General features: G+C 38.5%; 1 protein-coding gene across 1 annotated transcript in view; it reads left to right on the top strand.

The window, feature by feature from the left end:
* Window positions 1–17,449, top strand: part of PDE11A (phosphodiesterase 11A) — a 600,047-nt gene that overhangs the window by 315,520 nt on the left and 267,078 nt on the right. Inside the window, exons 5-6 of the mRNA XM_049887539.1 lie at window positions 6,003–6,092; window positions 10,757–10,897. Of these exons, the coding sequence (XP_049743496.1) occupies window positions 6,003–6,092; window positions 10,757–10,897 (231 nt within the window). The remainder of the gene's footprint in view (window positions 1–6,002; window positions 6,093–10,756; window positions 10,898–17,449) is intronic.

Genomic DNA, 17,449 nt, shown 5'->3' with positions numbered 1-17,449 from the left:
CAGCACAGGGAGACAAATATATTGAAAATATAAAAGAGCAGTAAAAATGTTAAATTTAGATTTTGTTAAGTATAGGTAAAAATGTTAAATTTAGATAGGTAAAAATGTTAAACTTAGATTTTGTTAAGTAAAAACAAAATTTCTAATTTAATTACTAAAATAGAAGAAATAGAATCTATTAGAGTTTGGAATAAATGGAATAAGAAAATCAATAGCATTTGGTTCAATTAAAAAAAAAGGGAGTAAAGAAATTTTAACACTGATTTTAGTCATTGTTTCTGGGCCCTTCGCCTTGCAATTACAGGCGCTGAAAATGATTGTAAACATGTTTTCTAATGATCACTTAAAAAACCCATACATACTAAGTTGCTATGTTGTAGAGTTTATAAATATACAGGACAAATGAACAAGAACGATAGTCTTAATGTTATGTGAATGAGTGTTTATGGCTTGGGATAAAATGTTCAGTAATAGCATCATACACAGATGTCACAAAAAGCACTGTCTCTCTTAACATAGGTAACAGTGGAGGTGATTATTCTGTAAACTGTGTTATATGATTTCAACAGTGATTCTGGTAGTAGACACTGATACAAAGATACATCTGAAATGTTTAAATTATTCAAAGGAATGTGAATGTAAAAGAAGCAATATTTCTAAATTAATATATTATTTTATTTTATATGATTTAAAAAGCCCTGATGGTGCAATGGCGAAATCGCTGAGCTACTAACTGAGAGGTTGGAGGTTCAAATCCACATAGCAGCTCTGCAGGAGCAAAGACTTGGTGACCTGCTGCTATAAAGATTATAGCCTAGGAAACCCTATGGGGCAGTTCTACTCTGTTGTACAGGGTCGCTATGAGTTGGAATTAACTCGATGGCCTACAACAACAACAAAAATACATGTAACCAAAATGATAAATTAAATATAATGAATCAAAAAATGGCCAATAAAATTTTGATAAACAGAAGTGGGGATGGGGAGCATGGAGGAAAAGAATTGCAGGTGATACAGATGCTAGAGATATAGTAAAATATAGGTTTTTTTTTTGAGGAGTAGGCTCAGGGAGTCATCTGGTTTAGCTGGAGATAAGAGTGTACATACTTGGAGATACAGCTAGGGCCAAATCTTTCACGGGCTTCAATGCCTTTTAATGCCAAGTTAAGAAGTTTGAACTTTAGTCTATATTCTCTGTAAAACTATTGAAGGAGTTTGAGCTACTCATCTCGTGAATATAATTAAAACTAGGTGGTAAATTTGAGAGCAGTGATGGTATTATGTAATTTATTGTTCATACTGCATTGGTAACACAGTGCCAGACATGGGAAAGCAGTCAGGTAATTTGTTAAATTGAGCTGATCTGTACATTCCGAGTACAGTGGGTGGGATGTTGAGTTTTGTCATTTACTTTTGTTAGGGTACTGCTATAGAAGCCTAAACTTGATGAATTAGAATATACAAAATAAGACAGCACGAGTCCCTTGCCATTCCAAATGCCAGGTTAATGTTCCATAATTGGTTTAAATTAGCAGAGTTTTGTTGTTTTCCATTTCCACTGAAGAATAAGAATTGGAGCAACATTGAGATATGACAGTTTTTTTACATTTATGAGAGAAAATTTCATGAAAGTGACATTTGTTAAACATTTAAAATAGAGGGAGATTATGGGGTTGCTTTTCCTGAAGGCCATGACAAGTAAATACCACTCATCTGTCAGGAGTGAATTGAGGGGTGCTGTCTCAGACACAGTGGGGTAGGTTAAAGAACTAACCAAGCTAATCTGATTTATGTGCTTTCCTGACAGTACATAATGTTGTTCACAAAAAATAGCTTATACTATTTGGAACAAGTATTTGCAAATTGGAAAATTTTAGACTAAAAACTAGGCTTAGCATAAATAAGATTGGATGAGGATTAGGAGATTTTCCATTGACTGACAGTGTGACCTTGGGCTGTTCCTAGCCTCTTAGGACCCGCAAGTGTTCCCACTGGGCCTAAGAGTGGTACTCTTTAGGCAATGTAGCTAACAGAGCCTGGTTCCCAGTCCCTGAATCCCTCTTTACCACCTAGCTAGAACTACACCACAGGATCCTCACCTGTAGGCTCTCCTTTGCCAAAGCCCCTACTTAGGATCAATTCTGTGACTCTAAGAATGTTGTGCCCCACGTTTAATACCTGGGCTTCTTTAGCCTCATTCCTGAGCATTGCTACTCAACCCACCTCGTATGCCAGCCCCAGTCTAGATCTCTGACTGCTCACTGGGTTGGCTTTTCCTTTTTCATGCTATTCCCAACCTCTTTCTCTCACTCCATACCAAGAGTGTAACTGATCGTTGAACCCCACCTAGAGGCTTAGGTCTTGCTACCTACTGACAGGCTCTCCTAAAGCCAGTTTCTTGTCTGCTTGAACATTGCTGCTCCCCTGGTCTCCACAACTACTCTCTAACAACCATCAGAGTGGCCTGTTATCTGTCCAGTAGTTTTCTTAAATCAACTGCCAGACAGATCGCCACCTGAGGTCTGTTGCCCTGTTATCTCTGGAAACAGGCTGCGTCCATTATAGCACACCTTCTTTCTGCTTCAGCAGTTATATTTACCTCTCTTGTGACTGACTGCTTATGTACTGAAAGAATCTCATTCCAGTCCCAGCAGTCTGCTTTATTGTGTTACAGTTAACTGGGCATACATACAAATGATATGAAGGATAAATATTACCTTGGGACATAGGAACATGTAGAAGTAAAGAAAGTGAGTTCTAGGGTCAAACTGCTTGAGTTTAGAATCCAGTTTGACCACTAATGGTTAGGTGACCTTTTCAAGAACTGTGAAAGGTCTGAGATTTTATTCTGCGTGCAAGCTAATTAGTTATCCTGTCGCAATTTCATGGATGCTGGCAAAAGACACAAGACTTTTGGATCAGAGACAAAGGACAGTTTATTATTCATAGCCATAGCAGTAGTCAGAATATGAGCATTTGTACTAGTTCCCACAGGGCAATACATAGAGGGCCAGATGATATCTACACACAGTGGGAAAGTGGATTGCATAACAGAAGAGGAACCTTATTGTAGAGAACACAAATATTTCATAGTAATCCTGCCTGACCTCTGCCCCAGAGGGTGATGCAATCTAAATTATACTGGATAGTAAGCAGTTCTGCCCTTTGCCCTGAAAAGAAACACTATCTGTATCTTCCAAAGCTGTTCAAACAAACATCGTTGAAAAGAGATCCAGTGCCTCAGTTTGCAAGGCATGTAGAAACATGAAAGACCCATGGAGAATTAGCTCCCAACAACTTTGGGTAAGTTCTTAAAGCCTTAGTTTTCTCATCTGAAAAATGAAATTAATGGCATATACCAGATATAGTGGAGCCCTAATGGCACAGTGGTTAAGAGCTCAGCTGCTAACCAAAAGGTCAGCAGTCTGAATCTGTCCGCCACTCCTTCGAAACCATATGGGGCAGTCTACTCTGTTCTGTAGGATCGCTATGGGTTGGAATCAACTCGATGGCAATGGGTACTATATATAGGTGTGGGGACCAAATGATATGGTACATATAAAATGCTTAAAAAAAAAAAAACCAAACCCACTGCCATTGAGTCGATTCCGACTCATAGCGACCCTATAGGACAGAGCAGAACTGCCCTGTAGAGTTTCCAAGGAGCACCTGGTGGGTTCAAACTGCCGAGCTTTTGGTTAGCAGCCGTAGCACTTAGCCACTACGCCACCAGGGTTTCCATAAAATGCTTAGGTACATATAAAATGCTTAGCATCATACCTGAAAGGTATCAAGGACTTCGTCATCGCTAGTATTACTACTATACATCATTGTTTCTTGAATAAGATGCCAGGATGTTTATTGAATTCTTTGTTTTCATCAGCAAATAGAATGTTGTGGCTCACTGATGTTTCTAATTATTTGAGTCACTAAATATTAATATTAAAAAGGACCAGAAAGATTACCTAGTAAAAATTGTCATTTTACAGATAAGAAAATAGGTTCAGAGAGATTAGGTGACTTGTTGAATTTCACACAGAAAAGTCATAAACAGGACAGAGAACATCTGATTTAAAATTCAAAATATTTTTAATTATACACATTGCCCCAAGACTCAATAAATATTGGCATTACAAATGAATTGAAGCAAGACTATAATGTATTAGAAAACATTTTACATGTTCATTTGGCCACCCTTGCTTGACTTACAAACCACCTTAAAATTGGCCAGAAAAAGTGGTGGAGAGTTGAAATATGTAACCCTGATCTCCTCCTTTTCTCTACCTCCATCATAACCACGCTGTCCTTGGCACAGAAAAAACAGAAAATTGAAAGGAAAGTGCCTTCTGTGTGTGTAGGTGATGTTGAAAATGGGCCCATTCTGGCTAAAAGCAGAGAAATTCTGGCAGAATATCTGGCAGCTTTATGTCAATAGCTTTATGCCAGCTTATCAACAAGCTTCCTAAGGCATGAGGGGGAGTAGTGGGGAAGAGAGAGAGAGGGTGACAGAAAGAACATCTAGTTCTAGAAGGCAACGTGTTGTAAGGAATTAGCATCAGTAGCAGAATAAGATGACCTGGATTCCTGTGTGAACTTGGGCAAGTTACTGAGTTTCCACCTATCTAAAACATATATAACGTTCTTCCGTGAGGAGCTGATGTGAGATTCAAATGAGAAAACTAAGGGAGAGTGTATGGCACATAGTATATCTTATAAAATATTAATTTACTTTGAATCAATTCAGTGAAAGCATCAACCCTGAAAAGATTTGTAAAAATCAAGTAATTAATTCCTGCACCTTTTCTTAACATTGATTCCACTGTTTATCTCTCTTCTTTAAGAGAAAGGCCATGCCTTTTGGCTCTATAGCACTCTGTGGTGCTTTCAGGGATCCTGGGTCAGAGTTGAGCATGCCCAGGTAGCCAAGCAAGATTTTAAAAAGAAGGAAATGATAGGGAAAGTGAATTGTCCTTGATCTTTTGTCCAACCCAATGTAAGGGAATGTGAATTGTCCTGCATCTTTCGTTCACCTCGGGTCTTCTGCAAAATCACCCCCCTTCCAGGTAAATCTGTTCTGGGTGTCCTAGGGGTGTCTCACACATGCTCCTGAGCAGGTGGACTCTGGGTGTTATCCCTTACACACGGTGAGCACTGCACTGCCCGCTGCTGGGCCCAGCAGGAACTGCTCTGTTTTGTCTTCACAAGGCACCAAAGTATGTGTGTGTGAGTCAGGGGGGATAAGGTGGGGGGAGAGAGACAGAGATAGATTGTGATATGAAACATACCCTTTTTCTTCTGCTTCAGAGAAGCCCTGAAGCAATGTCACTTGTTTCTTCTATGTTATGAAGACTTCAGGGAAATAATTCTTTCGATTTTTACTTGGAGCATTCTATTTTTCTGGAATCAGAGATTCTGAAGATGAATTTGAGTGAGAGTGCTAGGCAGTTACTGAAAATTCCTAGACCCATCTGATGAGAAAGAATTTGTTAAGGGTTAGGCCCTTCAAACCTAGTTATTTCTTCCCATGGGAATTCTCTCTTAAAGGCTCCCCAAGTTTTCTTCAAACCAGCTTTTATAGAACCATTTTTGTTTATGGGTATGGAAAATTTGGCAAAGTGTATCAGTGATGGTCGTACATAACTGATATAACTGATCTCTCTGAAGTGTATACATGAAAAATGTTGAACTGGCAAATGTTGTGTCATCTATAATTTTCAACAATAAAAAAATAAGATGATTTAGACCCAGCTCCCGTATCAGAGCTCTCATAGTTTGTTGCCTTACTCTATGTCTTGGTAGATAGAGAATGTCTCCAGTTAAAGCTTGATTTAGACCATATCATAATTAACTCTGAAAAAATATCCCTTCTGAAGTTAAGATATTATAAATGACTCTGTGCTTAATCCTAGGGTTAAAAGGAAACTATTACAATCAGAAATATGCAGGAAGTGTGGAGTTTGGTTCAGCAACATTTTAAGGTTCTTAATCTTCTCTTTGTCCAGGTTATGCAGATGTACCTTCCTTTTTGTGGAATTGCCATATCCAATGCTCAACTCTTTGCTGCCTCAAGGAAAGAATATGAAAGAAGCAGGGTGAGTAGAGAGAAATATTGTGACAACCCTCACAGCTTTCTGTCTTTCTAGTTTCTGTGAGTCATTATGCCTTTTAAAAACAGCAGATGATCTTGGAATAGTCCAGGAATTTTTTTTTTAATTTGTATAATCCTAGTCTATGATTGAAGATACCTCTTAATGAATATGCCCAAATGGAAATGGATATAAATTCTCTGTAGTTGTGTGAGGGAAAAAGTGCCAGCTTCTTTTAAAAAGGAAATTAATTTCAAATCTATATTGTAAGGCAGCAGATATATCCTTGGTTATTTGTTGCTTTGAAACAATAATACAACTTTGTGATCTTTTGCAGTTTAGTTCCTTTAAGAACTAAGGTACGATACAAACCTTATTTCATCATCCTTTGCAAATTTTGTGTTTAAATTGAAAGTTTTTCAGGAATAGCATCACAAGATACCTGGTACAATAAAGTAAACATTATTTTATAGGATTATAAAGAAACATGTTCAGAGGGATGATCTTCTATACCTTCATCTTTATAGAGCTAAATAGTTAAAAAAAAAAATAGCTAACAAAAAAGTTAAGTTATTGAAGAGAGATTAAATTTTACCAGGCTTGATCTACTTTTAAATATAAGGAAATTACTTGCACAATTTAGGAATAAAATTAATAAGATGTTAGAAAAGGTTTGAAACTCAGTTAATCTGTTAACCAAATTGATTAAAAATTTCATTTGCTAAGCATTTTGATTCATGATTATTTTACAGGAAACAGATGAATACAATTGACTACTATAGCCATCTTCCTTAGCAGGGTATACCACACTTTTTCTCTCATCTTGATCTTCCTTTCATCTCCAGCACCTTGTCTTTCCATTCACCTCCTCTCATTTGGCCTTCCAGTAATATAGTCCTCAATTTCTAGAAAACGATCTGTTTGTTTCACTTTCTCATGCCTTTAACCACATCTCTCCCTTTGTCTTCAATGCCCTCATGTTCACCTTTACCCTCCCAGTGCCATCTACCTTGCATAACTCTTCAGGATGCAGCTCAGCCTTCTAGTTAATCTTCCCTTCTCTTATTTTTTTCCCTTGTATTTACTGCCTTGTTCTATTGTGGATACTTATCACACTATATTATAATATTTATTTATGGCCCTCCTCTCCAACTACATTTTGAACTCCTTAAAGGAAGCTTCATGCATTATTAATCTTTGCATCCTCAGTGGATGGAAGTATTCGTTCAACAAATATTTATTGGGTGCTACTATTTAGACACTGTCCATCCAAAGCCCCTGCCCTGATGGAGCTTACTTTTCTAATGGGAACATAGGTAAAAGCCATATATACTAATAAAAAATAATATATTATCAAAAACTGAAAAAACCAGACCTGTTGCCACTGAGTTGATTCCAACTCATAGTGACTCTAGAGGAAAAAGTAGAACTGCCTCATAGGGTTTCCAAAGAGTGGCTGGTGAATTTGAACTGCTGACCATTTGGTTAGCAGCTGAGCTCTTAGCCATTGCCCCACCAGGGCTCCAGTATATTATCAGGTAGTGATAAATAGTATAAAAAAAATAAAGTGAGTAAAGGGGTTAGAGACTGGTTGCTAAAGGGTAGGTTGGGAGAATGCTTATTTTAGATGTTGATCAAAAGATCTCTATAAAGAGGTGGGATTTGAGCAGAGACCTGAATGAAACTGGAGCAAATCCACACAAACGCATGGGGAAAGCATTCTAGGTAGTGGAAACATCAAGTGCAAAGGCCCTAGAGACAGGAGAATGCTTGGCCAATGTCTATAGAAAGCAGAGAAAGAGGGCAAGAATGAAAGGCAATGAGATGGGATAGGTGAGTCAAGGGTCAGATGGTAAAGAGATCTATGGACATGGCAAGGACTTTAGCTTTTATTCTGAGTGTAATGGAAAGCCACTAGAAGATTTTAAGCAGGTAGTCTGGTTTACTTTAAAAGAGGTCACTGTGGCTTCTGTGGAGATGATAACCTGGCTGGGGAGGGGGAGAGAAGACTGAAAGCGGGAAAAGAGGTAGGAGAGTATGTTAATACAGGCAATAATTAATGTGACTGGGACTAGGGCAGTGTTATGGATTGAATTGCTTCACCCCAAAATATGTGTTGTAAATCCTAACCTCTATGACTGTGGTTGACAACAATAGGTTTGGTTTGGTTTTTATGCCTGTGGTTATACATAATCCTATTTGGAAATGGGTTGTCTTTGTTATGTAAATGATGCAGGATTTGTTGGACGTGTTTTGAGTTAATCTCTTACACAATATAAAAGAAACAGATTATGCAAGCAGAGATAGGGAAAGAGAGATGCCAAGGCACATGAAGATTGCCCAGGAGTAGAAGCTCAAAGAGACAAGGACCTTTTTCCAGAGCCTACAGAGAGAAAAAGCATTCCTCTAGAGCTGGCACCCTGAATTTGGACTTCTAGCCTCCTAAGCGGTGAGAAAAATGACCCCAAGTGTTGCAGACAATCATCTTTCAGTTAGCAGCCAAGAGCATTAACCATTTGCACCTTTTAGGAAATCCCATTAACATATAGGTGGCCCAAACCAAAACCAAACCCATTGCCATCAAGTTGATTTCGACTCATAGCGACCTTATAGGACAGAGTAGAACTGCCCCATAGAGTTTCTAAGGAGCCCTTGGCAGATTCAAGCTGCTGACCTTTTGGTTAGCAGCCATAGCACTTAACCACTACACCACCAGGGTTTCCCATAGGTGGCCCAGATAAACTAATCTGGGGGAGGATGTAGACAAAGGAAGAGGTCCAAGGATGAGCCCGGAAGCAAAAGAAAGGCAATAGAGGAAGGAGGGAAAAAATTGGGATGTTTGTGTTCTCAAAGGCACATGAAGAAACCTTTTCAAGAAGCAGGGGGTGTTCAACTGTGTAAAATGCTCCCAGTGTCTGTTGAATTGAATGTAATCCTAGATTTTCTTCTCCTTTTCTCCTGTTCTGGAGCTAGTGGGCATTGTTATTTGTAAAACTTTCATCACTTGTTAGTAAAGCAGTGATTTTTAATTAGAAACAATAAAATTACTATAATGTGATTTGTCTGTACAAGATGCAAGCCACAATTAGTTTTTCCTCTGAGATAAATGTTCTGTGTGTAGATCCCAAAGGATCTATCCACGGAGTCACAACAAATTGAAAAGTTAAATAATCGTTCAGTAATATGCACACAGTATGATCAATCTGAAGAAAAAGTCTGGATAATTAAGGGAATTATGTTTATCTCCTTAATAACAGGCAATTTGGTTCATAATTATTCAGATAATTGCCTCATTTTTAATGTTATATTTGAACATGACATTATTGAGCATTGTCCTTTTACAATGATCTCCTGTCCAAATGCAAGACAATCAAGACACACTCAAAACTTTTCTCACCCCATTAGTATTTCTCTTTGTTTTGGGGATCATAGAGCAATCTGTGACCTTTAGTCCATTCTCAGAATCTTTCTTTAGAGATAGCACTGCCCAGGACATTTGGTCGTTTTTTAATTGCTCATTAAGCTAGGCTTATATCATGGATCCTTTAACTCGTTCAAATGCTTTTCTACCTGAATAGACTCAGAGAAGAAATTTCACTTGTTTCAAATGTTTTCAAGACAAATTAAATTCATTACCAACTTTGAAAATCAGTCACATCTTAGGGATAATGATTAACACCTTTTTTTTTACCTGAATAGATGTGAATTTGAAAACTCATGAAATCTCTTGTGAGAGGTAACCTGAGGTTGCACATCTTAATAAATTCTATTGAATAAGCATCCTCTGGCCAGCTCACTGGCTGTGTAATTTTCTGACTGTACTCTGATAGAAGCATAATAACTAGCACCTCTTCGTGGCCCAGTATTCTCAAATCTCTGGAATTACGCATGTCATAAAAAATTCCAAACAAATACTATTTTAATGCAAAAATTATAAGCTAACTTGGTTGGATAAAGTGACAGATTATTATAATTGAATTTTTAAATGAGTACACAGATTTCAAGTTAGAATTTAAGTTTTTTAAAAATTCACGTGCTTTTCATTTGTTGTTTTAACAAATTTTAATGCTGTTTTCCTTCCCCGAGATATATAGTAGTATGTAAATGTTCTCCTAGACTGGTTGGAATGCAGCAGTACTTCTTCTTGTGTGGAGGGATTAGTGATGGTTTTATATATTTTTTTGAAGGCTCTGAACCTTAATTAGCATTCACCTCTATAATTCTTTCAGAGTTCTGTGAGAGATGTATATTAGTGAAAATAAGTCTTAAATATGAATAAGAAGCTGTTTATTCCTGATGGTAAGGAAGAACTGCTTTGTAATTTCTGAAATAAATGTGCTTTGGAGGGAAATCAGATGTTTGTTATTTATAAAATGTTCGGTTTTACCTAGTCACCTTGCAGAAAAACTAAGGTAGGAAGGGGAAAAAGCTTATAGCTGGTGAATATGTGAATCTTGCTGTATGGACTGACACTATTATCAAGTTGTATTTTGCAGTTCAAGAGTGTGTTATAAAACAAAGTGATGGGAATATGTCATGAAATCATAAATGCTTTACAAAATTAGCCACAAAAAGCTAAATGGAATTTTTAGCAAAGAAAGAGAAACAAAACCAACAACCTTTTTTTTGAGTCCTATATCTGCCTAAATAGGTCCATTTCATCTTTCTAGGCTTTACTAGAGGTGGTTAATGACCTCTTTGAAGAACAGACTGACCTGGAGAAAATCGTCAAGAAAATAATGCATCGGGCCCAGACTCTGTTGAAATGTGAACGCTGTTCTGTTTTACTCTTAGAGGACATTGAGTCACCAGTAAGTGATCTTTCTTTTATTTTTCATACAGATTTAATGACTATGTAAATGTAATAAAGTTAGTTTACTTGTAATTTAGCTTGTGAAATTTCAACTTGATTTACTGACGTGGCTTGAATTATGTCCCCCCAAAATATGTGTATCAGTTCGGCTAGGTCGTGATTCCCAGTATTGTGTGATTGTCCACCATTTTGTTATCTGATGTGATTTTCCTATGTGTTGTAAATCCTATCTCTATGATGTTATGAGGTGGAATTTGTGGCAGTCACATTAATGAGGCAGGACTCAATCTACAAGATTGGATTGTGTCTTGAGCCAATCTCTTTTGAGATAGAAAAGAGAGAAGTGAGCAGAAAGACATGGGAACCTCATACCACCAAGAAAGCAGTACCGGGAGCAGAGCGCATCCTTTGGACCTGAGGTTCCTGTGCGGAGAAGCTCCTAGACCAAGGGAAGATTAATAAGAAGGACCTTCCTCCAGAGCTGACAGAGAAAGCCTTACCCTGGAGCTGGTGTCCTGAATTTGGACTTCTAGCTTACTAGGCTGTGAGAGAATAAATTTCTGTTTGTTAAAGCCATCCCCTAGTGGTATTTCTGTTATAGCAGCACGAGATGACTAAGACAATTGCTCTCTTTGTGACTCTGTTGTTGTTAGGTGCTGTCGTTAGCTTGGGACTCACAAGCAAAGCCCACAGGAGAGAAAAGAAAGGTTATGATCTTTGTTTTTTCTTTTCTTGGATGAATACTGCTAATCGTTCGAACTGGAAGCCAAGGATCAGACTGTTATAGTTAACGACTGAAAACAGGAAGAGTAAATCTATCTTCTTGTTGTTAGATACTGTTTAGTCAATTTTCAATTCATGGTGAACCTATATGACATGGTAGAACTGCCCCATAGGGTTTTCTAGGCTGTAATCTTTATGGGGGCAGATTTCCAGGTGTTTCTCCCGTGGAACCTCTGAGTGGTTTTGAACTGTGAACCCTTTAGTTAGCAGCCAAGCACTTAATCATTGTGCCACCAGGGCTCCTCTTCATGACTGTGGTCTTGAAACTATGTGTTCTAATAACTTCTCCTAGTAAGCTTCTAGTAATTATATCTTTAAAAGCTAATCTACAAGGCAATTATTAGGGAGACAACTTTTTATAAAATTAGAATTTTTATTTTCTTTGAATGTTTTGTTTAAATGCTTTGCTGTCACCTTAGAAACATAGACTCATAAGCTGAAGAGGACCTTAGAGATCTAGTCTAGCCCTGTGTATTTACAGATGACAAAACTAAGGGATTAAATGGTTTGTCCAGTCTCACACAGATAAACTCATGTCTCTCTTTTTGCAATCTACAACTATATTTACCCATCAAGGGGAAGACCCTCAGCATTTATAGCACTGAACTTAAATCCAGACAACACTGTACAGCCCTCTTAAGAGGATTCTGCCCTAGAGAAGCAGTGCCCTTAGCTCTTGGAGCCCAGTCAAAATTTGCCTGAGCTGTGTGCACTGACCAGCCTCATCAGGGCCGCTCTCTGCAGCAGGGGTTTGTCTAATTGCTTCTGAAAGTGCAGCTTCTAGTTTCTTTCACTGCTGCTTTGAGGTCTATGGGTACTTGTACAAAGCAAGCTAATCAGGTAAAGGGAGGTTCCTTTGGACTTCTGCTTAGGGGTTCCTGTTTCTCCAAAGGGAAGAGTCAAGCTAGTTCAGGGCCTCAGGCCTACTCAGCTTGGTGACTTGTGGCTGGCTTTTAGGTTCTGTTAAGCATCTTTGGCTCTTTGAGGGAAATCTGCTGAGTAGATACACAATAATATTGAAAATAATGATCATCATCAATCTAACTTCTTGAAGGTTAAATATCTAACCCTTAAAAAAAAAAAAAAACCCTTTAGTATCTTTGTAGTGAATTCTCTTCAAAGATCAGGAATTGTCTAGCAATTAAGAACTGTTTTAATGCCTCAAAAACAATGATATTTTACTGTACTTTACTTAAAAAACTTAGAAAAGATTATTGCCCTTTCCTTTAGGTTTGTTTTCCTCAAAGAATAAGAAACTAAGGGTATAAATTTTGGAGATTTAATAATAAATATTGTAAAACTTATAACATTGAGTTTTAAAATAAAGTCTATGTGTGTTTAAAATGTTTAGGAATTTCCCCCAGGTTTTTGCAGAGTTTGGAGTTATTTCTGTTTCCGAGAGGTTCAGCAGATGTGGTTCACACAAACTATAGACTTACAAGTCTGTGATTTTATAAAACTCAGGTGAACCTTGAGAGAACATATACACACATACCAATAGCCCATATTTAGGGAGGGCTTTTTTTCCAGACACTGGGTGAGTCACTTGAGTTTATTTAATCCTCACCACATCCTTATGAGGTAGGTATTGTTATCATCATCATTTTTTAAGTCAGGAAATAATATTTAAGAGAGACTGAGTGACTTATCAAAGTCACCCTCACCGGCTGGCCCTAAAGCCCTGAAAGGAATGGGAAGGGGTGGGGAATGCTTATGGATCCCTGCAGGCTATGTGGCTGCAGAGAAGCCCTCCCTAAGCAAGGTCAGGAGGGGGCAGCTGTTGGGGCTTTAGCTGCCAGGAGCCCCTGAGCCACTCCCAGGTCTCTGTGGGGAAAGTGGCCGGGAGGCCAGGCTGGAATCTGGACAGGGCAAACACTTTGTTTGCTAGTTCATTTGCATGCTAAAGAGAAAGTAACTTAAATCAGCCAAGGGTGGCCATCCTTGGTAATTCTCCATTCAGGACTAGCTTATGTGTGGTCTAGCTCTTTGGCAAATCAAACATTAAAGAAGACATGATAGAAGCTGGAATATAAAAGGTGGGGAGGGGGGAGATGGAGGGAATAGTAGGGACACTGATATCTTCAAGGTATAATAAAGAAAGTAAGGGTGGTGTCAAAAAACACCATCTATAGTAGACAGTGTATTAATACAGTGGCTTCAACAAGCAGGCTGAAAGACTTCTACTATTGTGAGGATGGCTCAGGACAGGGCATCCTGTGTACACAGGGTTACTATGAGTTGGATAAAACTTGATGGCACCTAACAACATCAGTAGAGTAGATGTTACAAGTAATAAAGATGTTAGTCTATTGCTGAAAGTTAAAACAGCCTTTTTATTATCACAACTGAGCATTCTAAACTGTAATGGTGGGGCTAGATCAGAAAGTTCTGGACCACTTGTCATCATTTCTTCTCTCTGCCTCCCTGCCCCAAATGAGGATAAACCAAAAGACCAAACCCACTGCCTTTGAGTTGATTTTGACTCATACCGACCCTACAGGACAGAGTAGAACTGCTCCATAGGGTTTCCAAGGCTGTAATCTTTTTTTTTTTTTTTAATAATTTTTATTGTGCTTTAAGTGAACGTTTACAAATCAAGTCAGTCTGTCACATATAAGCTTATATACACCTTACTCCGTACTCCCACTTACTCTCCCCCTAATGAGTCAGCCGTTCCGGTCTCTCCTTTCGTGACAATTTTGCCAGTTTCTAACCATCTCTACCCTCCCATCTCCCCTCCAGACAGGAGATGCCAACACAGTCTCAAGTGTCCACCTGATACAAGTAGCTCACTCTTCATCAACATCTCTCTCCAACCCATTGTCCAGTCCCTTCCATGTCTGATGAGTTGTCTTCGGGAATGGATCCTGTCCTGGGCCAACAGAAGGTTTGGGGACCATGACCGCCGGGATTCCTCTAGTCTCAGTCAGACCATTAAGTCTGGTCTTTTTATGAGAATTTGGGGTCTGCATCCCACTGCTCTCCTGCTCCCTCAGGGGTTCTCTGTTGTGCTCCCTGTCAGGGCAGTCATCGATTGTGGCCGGGCACCAACTAGTTCTTCTGGTCTCAGGATGATGTAAGTCTCTGGTTCATGTGGCCCTTTCTGTCTCTTGGGCTCATAGTTGTCATGTGACCTTGGTGTTCTTCATTCTCCTTTGATCCAGGTGGGTTGAGACCAATTGATGCATCTTAGATGGCCGCTTGTTAGCATTTAAGACCCCAGATGCCACGTTTCAAAGTCAGATGCAGAATGTTTTCATAATAGTATTATTTTCCCAATTGACTTGGAAGTCCCCTTAAGCCATAGTCCCCAAACCCCTACCCTTGCTTTGCTGACCTTTGAAGCATTCAGTTTATCCCGGAAACTTCTTTGCTTTTGGTCCAGTCCATTTGAGCTGACCTTCTGTGTATTGAGTATTGTCCTTCCCTTCACCTAAAGTAGTTCTTATCTACTAACTAATCAGTAAAAAACCCTCTCCCACCCTCCTTCCCTCCCCTCCTCGTAACCACAAAAGTATGTGTTCTTCTCAGTTTATACTATTTCTCAAGATCTTATAATAGTGGTGTTATACAATATTTGTCCCTTTGCCTCTGACTAGTTTCGCTCAGCATAATGCTTTCCAGGTTCCTCCATGTTATGAAATGTTTCAGAGATTCGTCACTGTTCTTTATCGATGCGTAGTATTCCATTGTGTGAATATACCACAATTTATTTAACCATTCATCTGTTGATGGACATCTTGGTTGCTTCCAGCTTTTTGCTATTGTAAACAGTGCTGCAATAAACATGGGTGTGCATATATCTGTTTGTGTGAAGGCTCTTATTTCTCTAGGCTGTATTCCGAGGAGTGGGATTTCTGGGTTGTATGGTAGTTCTATTTCTAACTGTTTAAGATAACGCCAGATAGATTTCCAAAGTGGTTGTACCATTTTACATTCCCACCAGCAGTGTATAAGAGTTCCAATCTCTCCGCAGCCTCTCCAACATTTATTATTTTGTGTTTTTTGGATTAATGCCAGCCTTGTTGGAGTGAGATGGAATCTCATCGTGGTTTTAATTTGCATTTCTCTAATGACTAATGATCGAGAGCATTTTCTCATGTATCTGTTAGCTGCCTGAATATCTTCTTTAGTGAAGTGTGTGTTCATATCCTTTGCCCACTTCTTGATTGGGTTGTTTGTCTCTTTGTGGTTGAGTTTTGACAGAATCATATAAATTTTAGAGATCAGGCGCTGGTCGGAGATGTTGTAGCTGAAAATTCTTTCCCAGTCTGTCGGTGGTCTTTTTACTCTTTTGGTGAAGTCTTTAGATGAGCATAGGTGTTTGATTTTTAGGAGCTCCCAGTTATCTGGTTTCTCTTCATCATTTTTGATAATGTTTTGTATTCTGTTTATGCCTTTTATTAGGGCTCCTAACATTGTCCCTATTTTTTCTTCCATGATCTTTATCGTTTTAGTCTTTATGTTTACGTCTTTGATCCACTCGAAGTTAGTTTTTGTGCATGGTGTGAGGTATGGGTCCTGTTTCATTTTTTTGCAAATGGATATCCAGTTATGCCAGCACCATTTGTTAAAAAGACTATCTTTTCCCCAATTAACTGACACTGGGCCTTTGTCAAATATCAGCTGCTCATATGTGGATGGATTTATATCTGGGTTCTCAATTCTGTTCCACTGGTCTATGTGTCTGTTGTTGTACCAGTACCAGGCTGTTTTGACTACTGTGGCTGTATAATAGATTCTGAAATCAGGTAAGGTGAGGCCTTCCCACTTTCTTCTTCTTTTTCAGTAATGCTTTGCTTATCCGAGGCTTCTTTCCCTTCCATGTGAAGTTGGTGATTTGTTTCTCTATCACCTTAAAAAATGACACTGGAATTTGGATCGGAAGTGCATTGTATGTATAGATGGCTTTTGGTAGAATAGACATTTTTACTATGTTAAGTCTTCCTATCCATGAGCAAGGTATGTTTTTCCACTTAAGTATGTCCTTTTTAATTTCTTGTAGTAGAGCTTTGTAGTTTTCTTTGTATAGGTCTTTTACATCCTTGGTAAGATTTATTCCTAAGTATTTTATCTTCTTGGGGCCTACTGTGAATGGTATTGATTTGGTTATTTCCTCTTCGATGTTCTTTTTGTTGATGTAGAGGAATCCAAGTGATTTTTGTATGTTTATCTTATAACCTGAGACTCTGCCAAACTCTTCTATTAGTTTCAGTAGTTTTCTGGAGGATTCCTTAGGGTTTTCTGTGTATAAGATCATGTCATCTACAAATAGAGATAATTTTACTTCCTCTTTCCCAATCCGGATGCCCTTTATTTCTTTGTCTAGCCTAATTGCTCTGGCTAGGACTTCTAGCACAATGTTGAATAAGAGCAGTGATAAAGGGCATCCTTGTCTGGTTCCCGTTCTCAATGGAAATGCTTTCAGGTTCTCTCCATTTAGAGTGATGCTGGCTGTTGCCTTTGCATAGATGCCCTTTATTATGTTGAGGAAGTTTCCTTCAATTCCTATTTTGGTGAGAGTTTTTATCATAAATGGGTGTTGGACTTTGTCAAATGCCTTTTCTGCATCAATTGATAAGATCATGTGGTTTTTGTCTTTTGTTGTATTAATATGGTGGATTACATTAATGGTTTTTCCAATATTAAACCAGCCTTGCATACCTGGTATAAATCCCACTTGGTCGTGGTGAATTATTTTTTTGATATGTTATTGAATTCTATTGGCTAGAATTTTGTTGAGGATTTTTGCATCTATGTTCATGAG

Source organism: Elephas maximus, chromosome 6 (genome assembly GCF_024166365.1).
Source record: "Elephas maximus indicus isolate mEleMax1 chromosome 6, mEleMax1 primary haplotype, whole genome shotgun sequence".
NCBI lineage: Eukaryota > Metazoa > Chordata > Mammalia > Proboscidea > Elephantidae > Elephas > Elephas maximus.
Note: the sequence above shows the minus strand (reverse complement) of the source record. Positions and strands in the feature narration are given on the sequence as shown.